Source organism: Vulpes lagopus, chromosome 11 (genome assembly GCF_018345385.1).
Source record: "Vulpes lagopus strain Blue_001 chromosome 11, ASM1834538v1, whole genome shotgun sequence".
NCBI lineage: Eukaryota > Metazoa > Chordata > Mammalia > Carnivora > Canidae > Vulpes > Vulpes lagopus.
Genome location: NC_054834.1, coordinates 59,138,015 through 59,156,071, shown reverse-complemented (window position 1 = coordinate 59,156,071; position 18,057 = coordinate 59,138,015). Strand labels below are relative to the sequence as shown.

Genomic DNA, 18,057 nt, shown 5'->3' with positions numbered 1-18,057 from the left:
AATCCAGTATCAAATCCTGTCAGCTCTGACAAATCTGAAGTCAGTCTGACTTCTTACCACTACCATTGCTGTCTTGTGGTCTAAGGTACCATTATTTCTTATTTAGATTTTTGAAGTAGCCTCTTAAATGTCCCTTTTGGGGTCTTGTCCCCTCTATAGCCTGTTTTAGTACAGCTGCCAGAAAGTTTTGTTTAATATGGAAGATCAGATTATGTTTCTCTTCTGTTTCTCTTCTATTCAGAACCCCTCAGTGGCTTCATTGGGAATAAAAGGCAAAGCTAGCTCCAGAGTCTTTAATCCTTCAAATCTGTTCCCTTGTTACTTCATCAGGAAGGTCTTTGGCTGTCTGTATATGTGACAATATTCCCTCCTACACCCTTGCATTGTTTTTTGTTTCTCTCATCCCTATTTCATTATTTCCCCCTTGCACTTCTTACTAACAGACTTAATTATATTTTAATGTTTAGTGTCTGTCCCTGCTAGAATGTAAATTTCCTAAGGGTAGGGATTTTAATTCATTAGTGTCTAATGTACGGTAGGCACTCTGTATTTGTTGGATGAATATTTCCAAAATATGTTAAAGAAGCAGAGATGTGAAAAAGCACATCTGAATTCCAAGTATCTATATGAAGTGGTAGTTTATGGAACTAGAGTATATGCCCTTCCCAAAGGCTTTTAGATTAAAAAATGTTGAAACACCTGTCAAGTATAAGATCCCTGGCTTTTTCCCCGATTTCTGTTTTGGAAATTAGTTTCCAGTATTTGAGTGTTGTTGGTTCTTTGATTTCCGTGAACAGATACAGTCCACTGGTCACTCTATAATTTCTGTTTTCCTTGACCTCTCAGCGCCATGTGACCATGATACCTACTTATAGAAACTTCTCTTGACTTCGGTGACACTTCTCCTTGCTTTTCTCCAGTCTCTTCGGCAGTTCATTCTCCGACACCTTTGTAAATTATTCTTTCTTTGCTCCATTAAATACCTCTATTAAATCAAGATTGTGTCCTGGGTAGGACCCTTTTTCTCACTCTCTCTGCCTGGGTCATCACCTCTGTTCCTGTGGCTTCGTCTTCTACTCTGTGGACATCCATGTCTTTAACTCATGCTTCTCTTCTGTGTGTGGATTTTTATATTCAGCGTCTTTCAACATTTTTCTGAGTGTTTCCACTGAGACACAGCTGCCTCAAACTCAATGTGACCATAAAGAATTTGTCATTTTCTCTCTCTAAATTAGTCTCTGTTCCTTAGCGAGACATCTTGAGGTGTAATCTTCTATTTTCCCCTGTCTGCAATCATAATGATTTTGTGAAATACAAGTTTCATCACATTTTTCTTTAGGACATACTAAAAAATCCATAGCATGTAAGACCTTTCTTACATGGGTTCCTACCTACTAAGGTAGCATGGGCTTGGTGAATGTAGTGATAATCATGCCATTTTTGTATGGTATGTTGACAAACTACAGAAACTTTGTTTAATGGATATTTCTTCCCTCCATTTCCCCCCAATACATAAACCCTTCTTCTTGCTTATCACACCTGAGAGACAGTAAACCTGTGTCTGCTACAAAAGCACCCCGGTCTTTCCCAATCTGAACCAGGGGCTAGCACCTTTTTTGTGTGGTCCACAAGCTAAAAATGGCTTTTACAATTTTAAGTGGTTAAGAAAGAAAATCAAAGGGAGAATAGTATATCATGGCATGTGAACAGTATATGAAATGCAAATGTCCATCTCCATAGGATTTTGTTGGAACATAGCCATTCTTATTTATGTATTGTCTGTGGTTGTTTTTGCCAAGACTAGTTGCATCAGAGTCTGTATGGCCTACAAAGCCTAAAATATTTACTGTCTGACCCTTCACAGAAAGTTTGCCTACCCCTGATCTAGACTGTTTACATTTAACTTCGTTTCTGTGCCTAAAACACTAGTCTCATGTTGAGGTTAGGTACCTCTCTTCTCCAGCCTTCTTTTATCATGGCACATAACAAACACCCTTTATTTTTATTTTATTTTATTTTTTAAGATTTATTTATTTATTTATTCATGAGAGAGAGAGAGGCAGAGACATAGGCAGAGGAAGAAGCAGGCTCCATGCAGGGAGCCTGACATGGGACTCCATCCTGGGTCTCCAGGATCAGGCCCTGGGCTGAAGGTGGCGCTAAACCGCTGAGCCACCCAGGCTGTCCCATAACCCTTTATGAAGAGGTTTGTGAGGTTGTACCCACAGTGAAGGCTAGGAACCTGATCTGTCAACCTGGATGAATAAACGATACCCACCCTAAGGAAGTAGAAGAGGATGGCTATTTTATTTAAATATTAAATTTCTGTCACACAACTGATTTAAATTTTAAGATTCGGTTTTTGCCCAATACACATAAAATGTAATTTTCTTTCCTGCCTCTGGATTAAAATTCTGAGATTCACCTTGCCCTTTTATTTTTTTTATTATTATTTTTAAAATATTTTATTTCTTTATTCATGAGAGACACAGAGAGAGAGGCAGAGGCACAGGCAGAGGGAGAAGCAGTCTCCCCACAAGGAGCCCAATGTGGGACTCTGGTCCTGGACCCTCCGGATCATGCCCTGAGCCAAAGGCAGATGGTCAACCACTGAGCCACCCAGGCATCCCATCACCTTGCATCCCATCACAGATATAAGAATGCTTATATCTGTGGTGCTTGATTATTTTACTTACATTGGTGCTTGATGAGTTCAAATCGAACAGCATTTTTTGAGCCCTTATTATATGTCAGATACCATGCACTTTAAATGGATTCTTTTATCTGACTTTTGTGGATTCAGAGTTCTTTAGCTGGATGATATATTAGGTTGAAGTATACTGTGGCTGCTAAAACTGGAAAATGAAGTGCACATGGACTTGTAGAGAATCATAGGATAATTAACTGAGTAAAACAGATTTTCATTAAAATTTTCTTTTGATTCTTATATCACTATATATAAGATGCTGATTACCACTTAGCCATGTCTGTGTTTACATTGGGTTTTGTTTTGCTTTGTTTTGTTTTTAAGATTGATTGATTTGTTTTAGGGGGTGGGGTAGGAGGGAGAGAGAATCCTAGGCTGACTCCATGACTGGCTCTGCGCTGAGCATGGAGCCTGTTACAGGGCTTGATTCCATAACCCCAAAATCACAACCTGGGCTAAAACCAAATCAGTTGCTCAACTGACTCTACCACCCAGGCACCCTTACATTTGTATATTTTAATAAACCTTTAGTTTGTAGGAAGTTGTAAAATACCGTTTAATTTTTTTATTTATTTTATTTTTATTTATTTATTTATTTATTTTTTTATGATAGTCACAGAGAGAGAGAGAGAGAGAGGCAGAGACACAGGCTGAGGAAGAAGCAGGCTCCATGCACCGGGAGCCTGATGTGGGATTCGATCCCGGGTCTCCAGGATCGCGCCCTGGGCCAAAGGCAGGCGCCAAACCTCTGCGCCACCCAGGGATCCCTTTTTTTTTTTTTTTTTTTTTTTTTATTTATGCCGTTTAATTTTTTTAAATAAGTGCTATAGCTCCTACTGATTTTACCCAAGTTGAATACAGATATGGGGGGGGGGGGGTGTTCAGCGGAGGAGAAAGATTTTTCCTAAAAAGCTAAGCTTTCTATAACTGTCCGAAGATTCATCGATTTAAAGGAAGAAATAAAAGGTGAAGCTAAACGTTTTCTAAGACTTCAAATTGAATGAATGCATTTTGTGCTTTTCACTGCAATTAAAATCAATCATTTGTATAATCTTAATAATAATATAATTGGAAGGGTATTTTTAGTAGTTATTTAAATATATGCTGTTGGCCCAACTTCACCCATGTTGTTCTAATAATTCCTAGGACACAAAACTTTTTTCCCCATCTAAGGCCTCTGTACTTGGTCTTTCCTTTTACCCAGCCTTCTACCACCAACACTTATGATCAATTATTTTGCCGCCTTTAGGTTTCATCTTATGTCATTCCTTCAAAGAGAGACTTTCCCTGTGTAGTTTCCTGTCTCTGCTTGTGTTACTCCTTTACATCACCATTTATTTCCTTCATGGCACTTGTGGGTTTTTTTTTTTAACCACTTTATTTTTTTCATTGTAAGTATACTCTTTAATCCCCCTGCCCTGTTTCACCCATCTCACCACCCACCTCCCATCTAGTAACAGTTTATTCTTTGTAGTTAAGAGTTTGTTTCTTGGTTTGTCTCTTCTCCTATGCTCATTTGTTCTGTTTCTTAAATTCCACATATGAATGAAATTATAAGGTATTTGTCTTTCTCTGATTTATTTTGCTTAGTATTTAGCTCTATCCATGTTGTTGCAAATGGCAAGTTTTTTTTTTCTTTTTTATGGCTGAATAATACTCTGTTGTGTATGTATATGTATTTTCTTTAACCATTCATCGGTCAATGGTCACTTGGGCTGCTTCCATATCTTCGCTGTTGTAAATAATGCTGTTGTAAACAGAGGAGTGCATGTATCCCTTTGAATTGGTGTTTCTGTATTCTTTGAGTAAATACCCATTACTGTGATTGCTGGGTCATGGGATAGTTCTGTTTTCAGCCTTTTGAGGAACCTCCGTACTGTTTTCCACAGTGGCTGTACTAGTTTGCATTTCTATCAGCAGTGCACAGGGGTTCCTTTTTCTTCACATTCTTGTTAACACTTACTGTTTCTTGTGTTTTTTATTTTAACCATTCTGACAGATGGAACATCTCATTGTAGTCTTCATTTTCATTTCTCTTGACAGTGAGGGAGTTGAGCATCTTTTCATGTGTTTTTTGGACATGACCCATTTTTTAATTGGATTGTTTTTTGGGTGTTGAGTTGTATCAGTTCTTTATATGTGTTTTGGATACTAACCCTTTATTGAATATGTCATTTGCAGATATCTTGTATATTCCATAGGTTGTCTTTTAGTTTTGTTGATTGTTTCCTTTGCTGTGCAGAAGTGTTTTATTTTGATGTAGTTTAATAGTTCATTTTTGCTTGTTTCCCTTTCCTTGGGAGACATCTAAAAAAATGTTGCTACAGTCAGCGTCAGGGGAATTACTGCCAGTGGTCTCCCTCTAAGATTTTCATGGTTTCAGGTCTCACATTTAGATCTTTAATCTATTTTGAATTTATATTTGTGTATGGTCCAGTTTCTTTTGCATGTAGCTGTCTGGTTTTCCCAACACCATTTGTTTTTCCTCGTTGGATATTCTTTCCTCCTGTGTTGAAGATTCATCGACCATATAATTGTGGGTTTATTCTGGGTTTTCTGTTCTGTTCCATTGATCTATGTGTCTATTTTTATGCCAGTACTGTGTACTATTTTATTTTTTTAGTATCCTATATTTTAATTACTATCTCTTCGTAAAAATATAACTTGGGCAGCCTGGGTGGCTCTGTGATTTAGCACCGCCTTCAGCCCAGGGTGTGATCCTGGAGACCTGGGATCGAGTCCCACGTCAGGCTCCCTGCATGGAGCCTGCTTCTCTCTCTGCCTCTCTCTCTCTCTCTCTCTCTCTCTCTCTCTCTGCCTTAAAAAAAAAAAAATTTGAAATCTGGAATACTACAGTTTTTTCTTTTTCAAGATTGCTTTGGTTATTTGAAGTTTTTTGTGGTTCCATACAAATTTTAGAATTGTTTGTTCTAGTTCTGTAAAAAATGCTGTTAGTGTTTTGATACGGATTGCATTAAATGTGTAGGTTGCTTTGGCTAGTATAGACATTTTAACAGTATTTGTTCTTCCAACCTATGAGCCTGTGATGTTTTTCCATTTCTTTGCATCATCGTGAATTTCTTTTATCAGTGTTCTATAGTTCTCAGAGTATAGGTCTTTCACCTCTTTGGGTAAGTTTATTCCTAGTTATTTTATTGTTTTGTGTAATTGTAAATGAGGTTTTCTTAATTTCTCTTTCTGTTGCATCATTATTAGTGTATAGGAATACAGCAGATTTCTGTACATTAATTTTGTATGCTCTGGCTTTACTGAATTCATTGATCAGTTCTGGTAGTTTTTTTTGGTAGTGTCTTTCAGGTTTTCTGTATAGATAGTATTATGTCATCTGCAAATAATGAGAGTTTTACTTTTTCCTTACCAATTTGGATGCCTTTTGCTATGGCTAGGACTTTAGTACTCTTGAATAAAAGTGGTGAGAGTGGACAGCCTTGTCTTGTTCCTGGCCTTAGGAGAGAGGCTCTCAGTTTTTCACCATTGTGTATTTTGTTGGCTATGGGTTTTCCATGTAAGACCTTGATCATGTTGAAGTATGTTCCCTCTAGATCTGCTTTGCAGAGGGTTTTATCACAAATAGATGTACTTTGTCAAATGCTTTTTCCGCATCTATTGAAATGATCATGTGGTCCTTACCTTTCTTTTATTGGTGTGATATATCATACTTATTGATTTGCAAATATTGAACCACTCTTGCATCCCTGGAATAAATCCCATTTGATTGTGGAGTATGATTTTTTTAATGTATTGTTGGATTCTGTTTGCTAATATTTTGTTGAGGATTTTTGCATCTATATTCATGAGAGATGTTGGCCTGTAGTTCTCTTTTTATATGATATCTTTATGTGGTTTGGGTATCAGACCTCATAGAGTGATTTTGGAAGTTTTCCTTTTCTGTTTTTTTGAATTCCTTGAGAAGAATAGGTATTAACTCTTCAAATGCTCATTAGAACTTGCCTGTGAAGCCATCTGGTCCTAAACTTTGGTTCTTTGGGAGTTTTTAATTACTAGTTCAATTTCATTACTGGTAATTGGTCTGTTCAAATTTTCTGCTGTAGTTTTGGTGGGTTATTTGTTTCTGGGAATTTACCTATTCCAAGTTGTTCAATTTCTTGGCATATAGATTTTCATAATATTTCTGTTAAAATTGTTTGTTTCTGTAGTATTTTTTTTCCTCATAGTGATTTTATTTGGGTCCCCCCCCCCTTTTTTTGGATGTATCTTGCTAGAGGTTTATCAGTTTTGTTCATCTTTTCAGAGAACCAGCTCCTGGTTTCATTGATCTGTTCTGGGTGTTTGTTTGGTTTAAGTTTCTGTATCATTTCTTTCCGATCTTATTTATATTATTTCCTTCCTTTTTCTGGATTTGGATATTATTTTTTTTCTAGTTTCTTTAGGTGTAAGGTTGGGTTGTTTATTTGAGATTTTCTTACTTCTTGATAAATCTGTATTGCTATAAACTTCCCTCTTATTACCACTTTTGCTGCATCCCAAAGATTTGGGACCATTGTGTTTTCATTTTCTCTTGTTTCCATGTAGTTTTTTATTTCTTTGATTTCTTGGTTGACAAATTCATTGTTTAAGAACATGTTATTTAACCTCCATATATTTGTGCTCTTCCCAGATTTTTTTCTTACGGTTGATTTTTTTTTTCCCCCTTACGGTTGATTTCTAGTTTCATAGCATTATGGTCAGAAAAAAATGCGTATGACTTTGGTTTTTGTTTTTGTTTTGTTTTGTTTTAATTTGTTGAGACTTGTTTTGTGGCCTATTCTGTGATCTATTATGGAGAATGTTTTTGGCACTTGAAAAGAATGTGTATTTTGTTTTAGGATAGAATGTTCTAAATATGTCTGTTAAATCTATGTGGTTCAGTGTGTCATTCAAAGCCAGTGTTTCCTTGCTGATTTTCTTTTTGGATAATCTGTCCATTGATGTCAATGGGGTGTTGAAGCCCCCTACTATTATTGTATTACTATTATTTCTTTTATATTTGTTATTAACTGTTTTATGTATTTGGGTACTCCCATGTTAGGTGCATAAATATTTACAATTGTTAATCCTCTTGTTGAATTGTCCTGTTTACGGTTATATGGTGTCCTAGTCTCTTGCTAACAGATTTTGTTTTTAACTCTGTTTTGTCCAATATAAGAATTGCTACCTAGGCTTTCTTTTGACATCCATTTGTATGTTAAATGTGTCTCTATCCCCTCACTCTTAGGTTACAAGGCATCTCTTGGTTTGAAATGAGTCTCTTGTAGGCAGCATGTAGATAGATGAGTCTTGTGTTTTTTTAATCCACTCAGTCACCCTATGTCTTGATTGGAGTGGTTAGTCTATTTAACATTCAAAGTAATTTTTGATAGGTAAGTATTTATTACCAGTGTGTTATTTATTTTGTGGTTGTTTCTATAGATTTTCTCTGATCATTTTCTTGCTCTTTTTCATGGTTTGTTGGCTTTTAGAAAATGATATACTTGAATTCTTTATTCTTGATATATCTATTTTTTGCACATCTGTTAGTGCTTTTTTATTTCTGGTTACCATCATGGCGCTTACTTGTTCTTTTTCATTAGTTGTTGGGCTTTCCTCCTAGAAGGAAAGTTCCATGATTTTTCTCAGAGTGGGACCGTGTCTCTTGGTCACCATTGTACGTATTATCAGCATAGTGCTTGGCACTTAGTTAATATTTTTGAGTGAATGAGTGACAGTAATGATGTCCTGAAATTCCTAAAGCAGTATTTCTTTTTAGTGATGCTGCCTCAAAAGTCATGGTAGAGTTGCTAGGAAGTTACACAGAGGACAACGCTTCCCAGGCTCGAGTTGATGCCCACAGGTAATGTTAATAAGCCTGCTGTTTGGATGGGGTGCCTGCAGTGTGGAGGCTGAGCTACAGTAGAAATCCTGTTTGCATCTCCCAGGGGACCAGAGCAGTTTGAAATTACGGGCTCTGGGGGGTTCCAGTGTAGATACTAAAATTCAGGATTTGTTATTGGAATAACCATAGATTGGATATGGAAGAAGCCACATGGTATTTTCTCCTTAGGGTATTGCTGGTTTGGGTGTGATAACTTCAACCTGAGAAGTAGAACCTAGTATCAGGTTGATTTTACCTTATGAGGATGAGGAAAAGTTGGTGGCATCCTGAAAGTTAGCCCATTGCTAATGAGAATAACGGCTTCATACAATCTAGGCCAACTTCGTGGCAATAGTAATGGAATCAGTTTTTTAAATCTGAAGTGGAAATGATGACTTCTTTATTGGGTATGGCTTCACAGGGAGCTATACATGATATATGTTGCTATAAAGCATAGTTTGTGAGAAAGATCTCTAACTCTGAGGTAAGACTGCCTACATTCAAATACTCCACCACTTAATTAGTACTTATTGGGCAAGTTCTTTCAGAGCCTGTTATCATCATTGATAAAATGGACGTGATAATACTGTATATCAGAGTGTTGTAAGGATTGAGTGAGGCACTTAACTAGTGTCTGGCATATGAGAAAATGCTGCTGCTGTTTTATTCACTCTGATTATTTTGGTCGTGCTTTCTCTCCAGCTTTTTTAAATCTACTTTATTTATTTTATTAAAACAGATGTACCTGATAAATAGATTTATTGGCCTGTTTTAATTTCAGTCCTGTGGCTTTTTTTATGCTGTGTATATTGAACTCTTAGATATTTAACTGAGTTAAATATATTTTGCAATCTGTAAAAGTTGGTGAAAAGTTCCTGAATCTCAGGACTCTAAGCTTGTATTTTTGTCTTTTAATTAAGGTGTATTGTACGAGCATTGAAAGATCCAAATGCATTTCTCTTTGACCATCTTCTCACTTTAAAACCAGTCAAATTTTTGGAAGGCGAGCTTATTCATGATGTAAGTACTTTATCTAAATGTGGAAAATGTTCTCTTTTCCTAAATGGAAAATACTGAAGCAGAACTCTTTCTTTGTATTCATGAACATGACTGTTAGATCTGGAAAGAGAATTGTTTATTCTTTTTTTTTTTTTTTTTGAGATAATTTTTTTTTAAATTTTTATTTATTTATGATAGTCACAGAGAGAGAGAGAGAAAGAGAGAGAGAGGCAGAGACACAGGCAGAGGGAGAAGCAGGCTCCATGCACCGGGAGCCCGATGTGGGATTCGATCCCGGGTCTTCAGGATCACGCCCTGGGCCAAAGGCAGGCGCCAAACTGCTGTGCCACCCAGGGATCCCTGTTTATTCTTTTTATGTCAGTAACAGAATGAAATTTAGGACCAGCTTTTTTTCCCAATCATTGAATGTACCTGTTCTTTCTCCCTTTCCTTTATCTACTTGCTGGGCTGTTATGAACTTACATGATAAGCAAATTTCTTTTCTTTTCTTTTCTTTTCTTTTTTTTTTTTTTTTTTTTGCAAATTTCTTTTTATATGTAGTGTCAGCTAACCCTAGTTAGGAAGATAAAACTGATATTTAAAAACACATGAACATACTTTTTGAGTACAAGTATAAAATACATTTTGTATTAGTTTCCATTTGTACTGTGCTGTTATCCCTGTCTTTCAGGGTAGATCATTTAGTATTTACTGATTCTTCATCTGAATGAGTCTTAATGAAAGCAAATGGTTTAGATGGTAATTTGATCAAACAGATTTATATTTCTGCACTAAAAGAAGCATAGAGAGTTTTATTGCTGAGAGTTAATGTCTTAATGTCTTGAGTATAAATCTAGATTCTTTATTGAATATTGTATCTTTATTTTCTATCTGTAGCTTTTAACCATTTTTGTGAGTGCTAAACTGGCATCATATGTCAAGTTTTATCAGAATAATAAAGACTTCATTGATTCACTTGGTAAGTTTTGGGAGTTTATTTTTTGTTGGGGTATAAAGAAAGATGGGAACATGCTATTCTAGAACTCTCTTGTACTGTAAGGTCCAGCAAATAAGACTGGCCTTTTGTGTAGATTACCCTAACCAGTGGTGTATGCTAGAACAGCAACAAAAGAGGCCGTTTAAAAGATTATTCATAATGAATTGGGAATGAGAAACCAAAAGGGTGTAGGAGGTAGCATTTGTGGTGGAAAGAGCATGAAACTTGGGAGTTAGAAAACTTGAGCCTTTTTCCCCCCCTCTCTATAAGAGCTTGTTGGACTTCAAGCCCTCCTACCAGGTTCTACTAGACCGTGCTTCTTTGAGGTGAAATTCTAGCAGGAAGCAGATACAGATAAAAACAGTTCCATTGATACGTATGTGGGTTTTGGTTTTTTTTGTTTTTTTTTTTTAAGATTTTATCTATTTATTCACAAGAGACATAGGCAGAGGGAGAAGCAGGTTCCCTGCGGGGAGCCCAATGTGGGGACTCAATCCCAGGACCCTGGGATCCCACCCTGAGCCGAAGGCAGAAGCTCAACCACTAAACCACCCAGGTGTCCTGATACATATGTTTTTAAATTGTGGAATGGAGGGTGGAGCAGAAGAGCACTCTAAGGATCACTATTACTTTGATCATAATGGTGACTTTCAGAAGTACTCATTTTAATAGCTGACAAAATTTGATGACTAAAAGATACTTTATTATTTAAAATAAAACTGTAAAATTCCTTACATTTTTGGTGCTTTTTAAAAAAGATAGTTACATAATTGAAACAGTTTTTTTTTCTTTGTAATATATTTTATGCTTGGTGCACAACCCTTGCCCAAAATTAACAAATTCTAGAAGTATATATATTGTTAAGCAGATCTAAGGCTGTAGATGGAATTAGAAATGGCGTTATATGATGGGAGAAACTTTCTTTACTATGATTTGTTGAAGACAGCATAGTAAGTCTTAGTTTTATATGATTTTAATCTTTGAATTTTCTTTGTAGAGCATGAGAGTTCAGTGTTTGCCAAACTGAATTTAATCTTACCCTCACTGAGCAAATTCCACATATATATTCAGTATTTAATTTCCTTCTGGAGCATGTTTTTAAGATACTAAAATTACAAGGAGAAAAGTTAGAAAATCTGTAGTTGAACAGATTTAAATTGTTCTAAAGCTACCAGTTTTTTGAGCGTGAAGTCAACTATGAAACTAAGGTGCTTTGTTTTCTACTAGGCAATGATGAAAATATCTTAGAGGTTGGTTATGTTTTCTGTGTTAATATTGAATTGTTAGCCTCCTGGTTTGAGATAAAGATGAAGAATACATTTATGATCTATTTTGATTATACTATTAGTCCTCAATTTGGCAGTCATAAATTCCTGTCAGCTGTATATTTTGTGCTGCCATTGGAATTGGGGAAGATTGAATTATTCTGAACATAATAAGGCATTTGAAATACACCAAGATAAAGTAGATGCAAGTGTATTTGTGTAGAATGCTTTGCCAGGTGCACTAGACCCAGAAAACCACATTCTGTCCCAGTTAATTTGTTTTGTGGCATGAAGCTATGTGATGGAATGTTAATGTCAGCAACCTCTTTATTTACGCACCAAGGAAAAAGGAGTAGTAATTAACACTTTGACACTCCCCCATTGATGTGTAATTGACTGTTTCAAAGGAGCACTGGTTCATAAGCTATTGCATGCATTAAAATTACGTTTTCTATATTGCAGCATTTTAAGACAGGGGTCAGTGACAATGCAGAAATTGTTCAATGATGCACATTTTTTTATTACTGCATTAAGGTTTTGACATATTAGTAATGAATAAATGTTTCCATAAAATTAGATTTTTTTATAACTTTAAAATTGAAATATGACACAGAACACTGTGACTTCCTCTTTGAAGGTAATGTTCTAGTTTCATGAAACAAAGCATAGCTTTCTACAAGTCTTTAACTCATACTTCACTGGCTTAATAGTTTTGATTTTGAGAATGAGTTCTAACCACAGGTTTCCTCATGTAACACAGATCATGGTCTTACATAATTCATTCTAGAAGTAATCTTCATTTCTCTGATAAATTCTTTTTTTTTTTTCTCTGATAAATTCTTAAATTTATGGTAAGCTTCTAACTACACAAAGAGTAGCAGTAAAGTATTTTTAACAGTATCAGAAACTTTAGGAATGACTATCAGTTTATCATACTAAAAGAATTTTATATGCCCAGAGAACTGGAATGTAAGGAATTCTCTTGTATTTGAAAATATTGAGGAAAAATCTTCAGTAGTTATTCTCTGTGATAGAAAAAACCTATTTCTAGTTCATGGTGCCACCCAGAAGTCCAATTCCCTTTTTTGCCTTTAGTTTCTTGAACATATAGGCAATTAAGCTATGTTTTATTAGAAATTTGTAAAAGATGGTTTGGGCAAAACATCTTATTAAATATGTGTATTTTTTATTTTACATATGTTAGTAACATTTATTACAACTAAAAGTCTGGTTCAAATGTGCAGATTCTACAGGTGGCATCAGTTTATCAAAACACTTTGTTTTATTAACACTGACAACTTGGGCCAACAGTAAGCATTATCCTGTGTCAACTGAATTGCCCTAACATGTCTACATGTAATCTGGTGTTATACAGTTGCTACCTTCTTGCTTCAGAAAGTTAATCAGCATCTAATTTGCATTTGTTAATTAGGGTTAATGTGCACTAATTGATTTTTTGATGCTTGTAGATTTCCATTAAACCCGGTTAGCAGTACTTACTTAGATACCTCATTCATTTGAGTTATGATGATCATGTTTTTGTTGAATCTGTGCCAAATAGAAGGCCTGCATCATAATTACAGCTAATTAACAGATGATTATGTCCTGTATTAATGGGCTTCCCTTGTCTTCTGCTAATATATGTTATAAATTTCAAGTTTATTTATGGAGTGCTTAGAACTTTTTTAACAATAGAAACTTGAGGCTCTTAATTATTAGAGGGTACGTGATTGATCATTTGCTCAGTTTACATAATTTGAAATATTAGAGAAAAGGAGCGTGTAATTTTAGATTAATTTTAGAAATCTGTTTATATATAATTAGTAAATTAGCATCAAATCAAGTATATATGATACCTGTGTTATTCACTTTCCACTTAAGAACTGGTAATAATTTGGGTATTAATATTAAGGACTTGTAAATATTTATTTGTATTACTAGTAATTTATCTTGTAAGTAAATGCCGTTTTGAGGCCTAGTACTGCTACTCTGACATATAAGACATTTACTTTTATTTATTTATTCATGAGAGAGACAGAGGCAGAGGCAGAGACACAGGCAGAGGGAGAAGCAGGCTCCATGCAGGGAGCCCAATGTGGAACTCGATCCCAGGACTCCAGGATTAGGCCCTGGGCTGAAGGTGGTGCTAAACCGCTGAGCCACCCAGGGATCCCTATATATAAGACATTTAATCTCTTTGCTCTTCAGTTTTCTTGATTTTAAAATGAAAGAATCAGGACTAAGTAAATTAAGTTTCCTTTTGGGTCTAACAATTGTGATCTGAATAATTGTAACTGCATGTTTCACTAGAAATTTTAAGACAAAATATTGTTTGTACAGTTTTCTGTGACCTGAAGGGAAATGGAATGTTTTTATAACTGAAAGTATATGAAAATATTTTAAGGCTTTGTGCCTACTAGTAATACACAAAACAAAAAGTATATAAGGAGTCTTGTGTTTAAATGGAAAGCAAATAGTAAAAATAAACTTAATTACAAAAAAAGTTCTTATGAAATGAACTTTGTACATTTTATCTCCTAAAATGTGTAACTGTAAAAAATGTAAAATGTCCAGAATGTTTAGAGTTTAAAAAATAATCACTTTATAAGCCCATTCTTAACTTTGAACCCGTGACCTGTGGCCCTGTAGTAGTAAAGAAAAATAATTGTAATGTTTCATAACTTGGTTATGGGATCAGTTTATGGTTTGCAAATATAAGTAGCTTTGTCAAAATTACTCTGTAAATGCTCAGTGACTTTTGACACAAGAGCTGTAATTGTGCAGATCTTTAACTGCTATGGATGTTCACCAGGCTTTACCATTGTGTTATTCAGGTCTATTACATGAACAGAATATGGCAAAAATGAGACTGCTTACTTTCATGGGAATGGCAGTGGAAAATAAAGAAATTTCTTTTGACACAATGCAGCAAGAACTTCAGATTGGAGCCGATGATGTTGAAGCATTTGTTATTGATGGTAAGGCAATTAGAACATTTTCATTTTTTCCCTAGAATTTCTCTTTTACCTTGTGGAATATAAGATTTTGTATCTTGGGGCACCTGGCTGGCTCAGAGCATTCAACTCCTGATCTTCAGGGTCATGAGTTACAGCCCCACGTTTGGCATGGAGCCTACTTCTCAACAAAAAAAGATTTTGTATCTTGAAACTGAGTCATATCCTAACAAAGCTAGGTTCTCTTGCAGCAGATGTGTATGTTTAGATTTGCAGATTATATTTGTAGTAGAATGAAAATTCAATGGAAATACAAAGGCCTTTATGGTGTACCATAGTGGTTAAGAGCCTAGGTTTTAGTATCAGACCTGGGTTTGAGGGCCAGGTCTTCCTCTGTGAAACCAGAATGTAGGAGTTAATAATGTAATTGCGAGGATTAAATGAACTAATGCAGGTAAAGCACGTAAGCCCAATGCCTGGCACATAGTCTGTAAATACTAATCATTATCAGTTTTTTCCATTGGCTAGAAATAGGACCTTTCCCAACAATTGCATTATAAAATGATTTTAATTGTTACTCACATTTTTTTCTGGGCTTAAGTTTGAAAGTTGGAGAAATTGTACAATCAAGATTAATAAAACGTACAGAACTATTGACATGGTTTCTTTTTAGTGGTCTAAGTCTCAAACTGTCCTATAAAGGAGTAATATCTTATTAGGAACTTAGGATTTCCCCCCCCCCCCCATGCAGTTGTAAGGGAGAACACTTAGAATAGACTTGCCTAGATGAAAGTATAGGACGAATGTGTGACCTTCCTCTTGGTTCCATCATGTTGCTGTGCTTGTTACTAAATACAAAAAGCCAATTTATAAAATCATGTTTGAGAATTGTAAAGTTTTATTGTGGTTTACTTAGTTTTGTATCTTAGCTGTTTTTCTTGGGAATTTTCCATATAATGTATCATGTAAAACATCTTTTTTCAGCAGTAAGAACTAAAATGGTCTACTGCAAAATTGATCAGACCCAGAGGAAAGTAGTTGTCAGGTAAGACACTTAAGACTTTGCAGTATTTTGTAGAACAATTTAGTTTATTTCGATTATTTCACTTAAATGTTTAGAGAACCAAGGTGGTGTTCTTATCAGTTGACTGTAGTTAAATAGTTGCTATTTATCATAATTTTATTAAAGTTCAGACTGAATGTGATTAGCTTATTTAATGAAAGAGTCCTATTTTCCAGCACATTTCATTTAATGGCTCAGCATTGGCTAGAATACTAATGACTTTTGTGTCTGGTTTATGTAGTTGAGGAAAACAGAAGGAAGTAGGATCAATATGATAAAGATTTTTTTTTAATAATTTAGAATTGTAAGAGAATTAGAAGCCTATGTCTTTCATGTATATTTAACTAGATACAAGTGTGTAGTATTGTAAAAAAAAAAAAAAAAAAAAAAGCCGGGATAAGAAGTTGACTAATAACTTTGTTTTTAATTTTTCAATTTTTAGTCATAGTACACATCGGACATTTGGAAAACAGCAGTGGCAGCAACTGTATGACACACTAAATGCCTGGAAACAAAACTTGAACAAAGTGAAAAACAGCCTTTTGAGTCTTTCTGATACATGAAATTTGGTTCTTTTTGGAAGAAATCTAAATCATAGTAAAACAAACTAAAATTTGACTACAGTCTGGACATTTATTGTCTTAAGTTTAAAAGAAATGTAAAAAGTCACGAATTTCGGAGGATACAAAGTAATGTTACAAAGGGTCACTCATATAATACATAAGTTGTGTTCTGCAAGGAAAGGGGTTGAAAGTGCAGAAAGAGCTTTGATGAAAGGATATATGGAACAAAGCAAACTTAATTAAGGGGAATTGGCTGCTAACGGCAATCTCAGCTATCTTAAGTGAGCATTTGTAAAAGCATAATAGTAGTAATTCCATCACATCAAAAGAAACTGGAAAAGTGAGAATAACTAAAGTTTTGGTGTAACATTTTTGTTCTAGTGAAAACCTTATTGATATTTCAGTTACATCAGTTCATCACTGAAAGCATTCATCAACATTCCTTTAATCTGTCATTTCTTCCAACATGTCTTCTGCTTTTCTTTTCTTAGGTTGGTTGTCATTTTCTAAGCTTAGGGACTTTTCGATTTCATTAATTTGATTTGTTACCAGGCTCTGCCAGTCATCCTCCTCAGTAGAGGATGCAGCCAGGGCAGCAGCGTCTTTAGTCCTGGTTGCCTGAGAATGGCTTTGTAGCAGAGCTGATTCCAGAGGCTTTATTTTCACCTAGGAAAGACCAAACCTGTTTTGCTTACCTTTGAAACGACTCGGTTTTTAAAGTCACCATTAAGAGTTAAAAGAAAATTTATGAATATGTGATAAAACCATCATTTTTCTTGACTGATTTTCAACAACTACCTTAATTTGGCAGAAGAAAAAATGAAGTGTGAATCTGGAGGCTTGTGTGTATGTAGTAGCTCCTAGAGATCCCTAATAGAGCCTAGGGATACCATGAACATTTTCTAAAAGGTCTTGAGCTTTACATTGGAAAAGAGATTTAAAACAGCTGCAGGTCAAAATCTGTTTTATCTGCTGCTACCCCTCTTCCCTTTCCAAACATGTCTATGTTTTGTATCTTCTCTAAAAATGCTAATGGAGGGAGATTGCCTATAGAAACTTCCTTGTACTACAGGTTTCCTCTAGTGCTTCAGGGAACCATTGTTCAACAAACAGGAAAGAGCAGTGAGGTATTTGGAAGCTGGCATGTTTCCAAGGCACTGCATTGGGTCATACTTCTAATACTGTGTTAAAAATACCTAAGTTGCTCATTTTAAGATTTTTTTCCTGATAATAATTGTTCGAAGTTCAGATAATAGAAAAGTATAAAGAAACCAAAATCACTAGTAATCTATCCAGAGAGAGTGGTCAACGTTTTGGTATTGTATGCTACTAATCTTTTTTTTTTTTTTCTTCTATTTTTAGCATATCTGGTCAGTCTATAGACTTTCATATCTTTTTTTTTTCCCCTCTGTGGGCTGTTTCCTAGGTCTTTAAAATTTTTCATAAACCATTGTCAGTGGCTGCACAAAAATAAATTTGAGTTAATTTCTTGAAAAAAAAAAACTTCTGATAAAAGGTTGTATATTTTAGAAATAATGAACAGGGTAAAAATTACCTAAAATCTCACCTACCATTAAACATTTTGATGTAAATATTCTGGTCTCTTCTGTGTGTATACACACTTTTAAGATCTGGAT

At 35.2% G+C, this 18,057-nt stretch overlaps 2 protein-coding genes across 2 annotated transcripts in view; one reads left to right on the top strand and one right to left on the bottom strand.

Moving 5' to 3' along the window:
- EIF3M (eukaryotic translation initiation factor 3 subunit M) overlaps positions 1 to 16,475 on the top strand; it is a 28,420-nt gene extending 11,945 nt beyond the window's left edge. Inside the window, exons 6-11 of the mRNA XM_041722782.1 lie at positions 8,475 to 8,558; positions 9,500 to 9,599; positions 10,476 to 10,557; positions 14,675 to 14,818; positions 15,779 to 15,839; positions 16,300 to 16,475. Of these exons, the coding sequence (XP_041578716.1) occupies positions 8,475 to 8,558; positions 9,500 to 9,599; positions 10,476 to 10,557; positions 14,675 to 14,818; positions 15,779 to 15,839; positions 16,300 to 16,420 (592 nt within the window). The 3' untranslated portion in view covers positions 16,421 to 16,475. The remainder of the gene's footprint in view (positions 1 to 8,474; positions 8,559 to 9,499; positions 9,600 to 10,475; positions 10,558 to 14,674; positions 14,819 to 15,778; positions 15,840 to 16,299) is intronic.
- A 389-nt stretch (positions 16,476 to 16,864) lies between these two features.
- Positions 16,865 to 18,057, bottom strand: part of CCDC73 (coiled-coil domain containing 73) — a 107,095-nt gene continuing 105,902 nt past the window's right edge. Inside the window, exon 17 of the mRNA XM_041722780.1 lies at positions 16,865 to 17,086. Coding sequence (XP_041578714.1) covers positions 16,865 to 17,086 — 222 coding nt within the window. The remainder of the gene's footprint in view (positions 17,087 to 18,057) is intronic.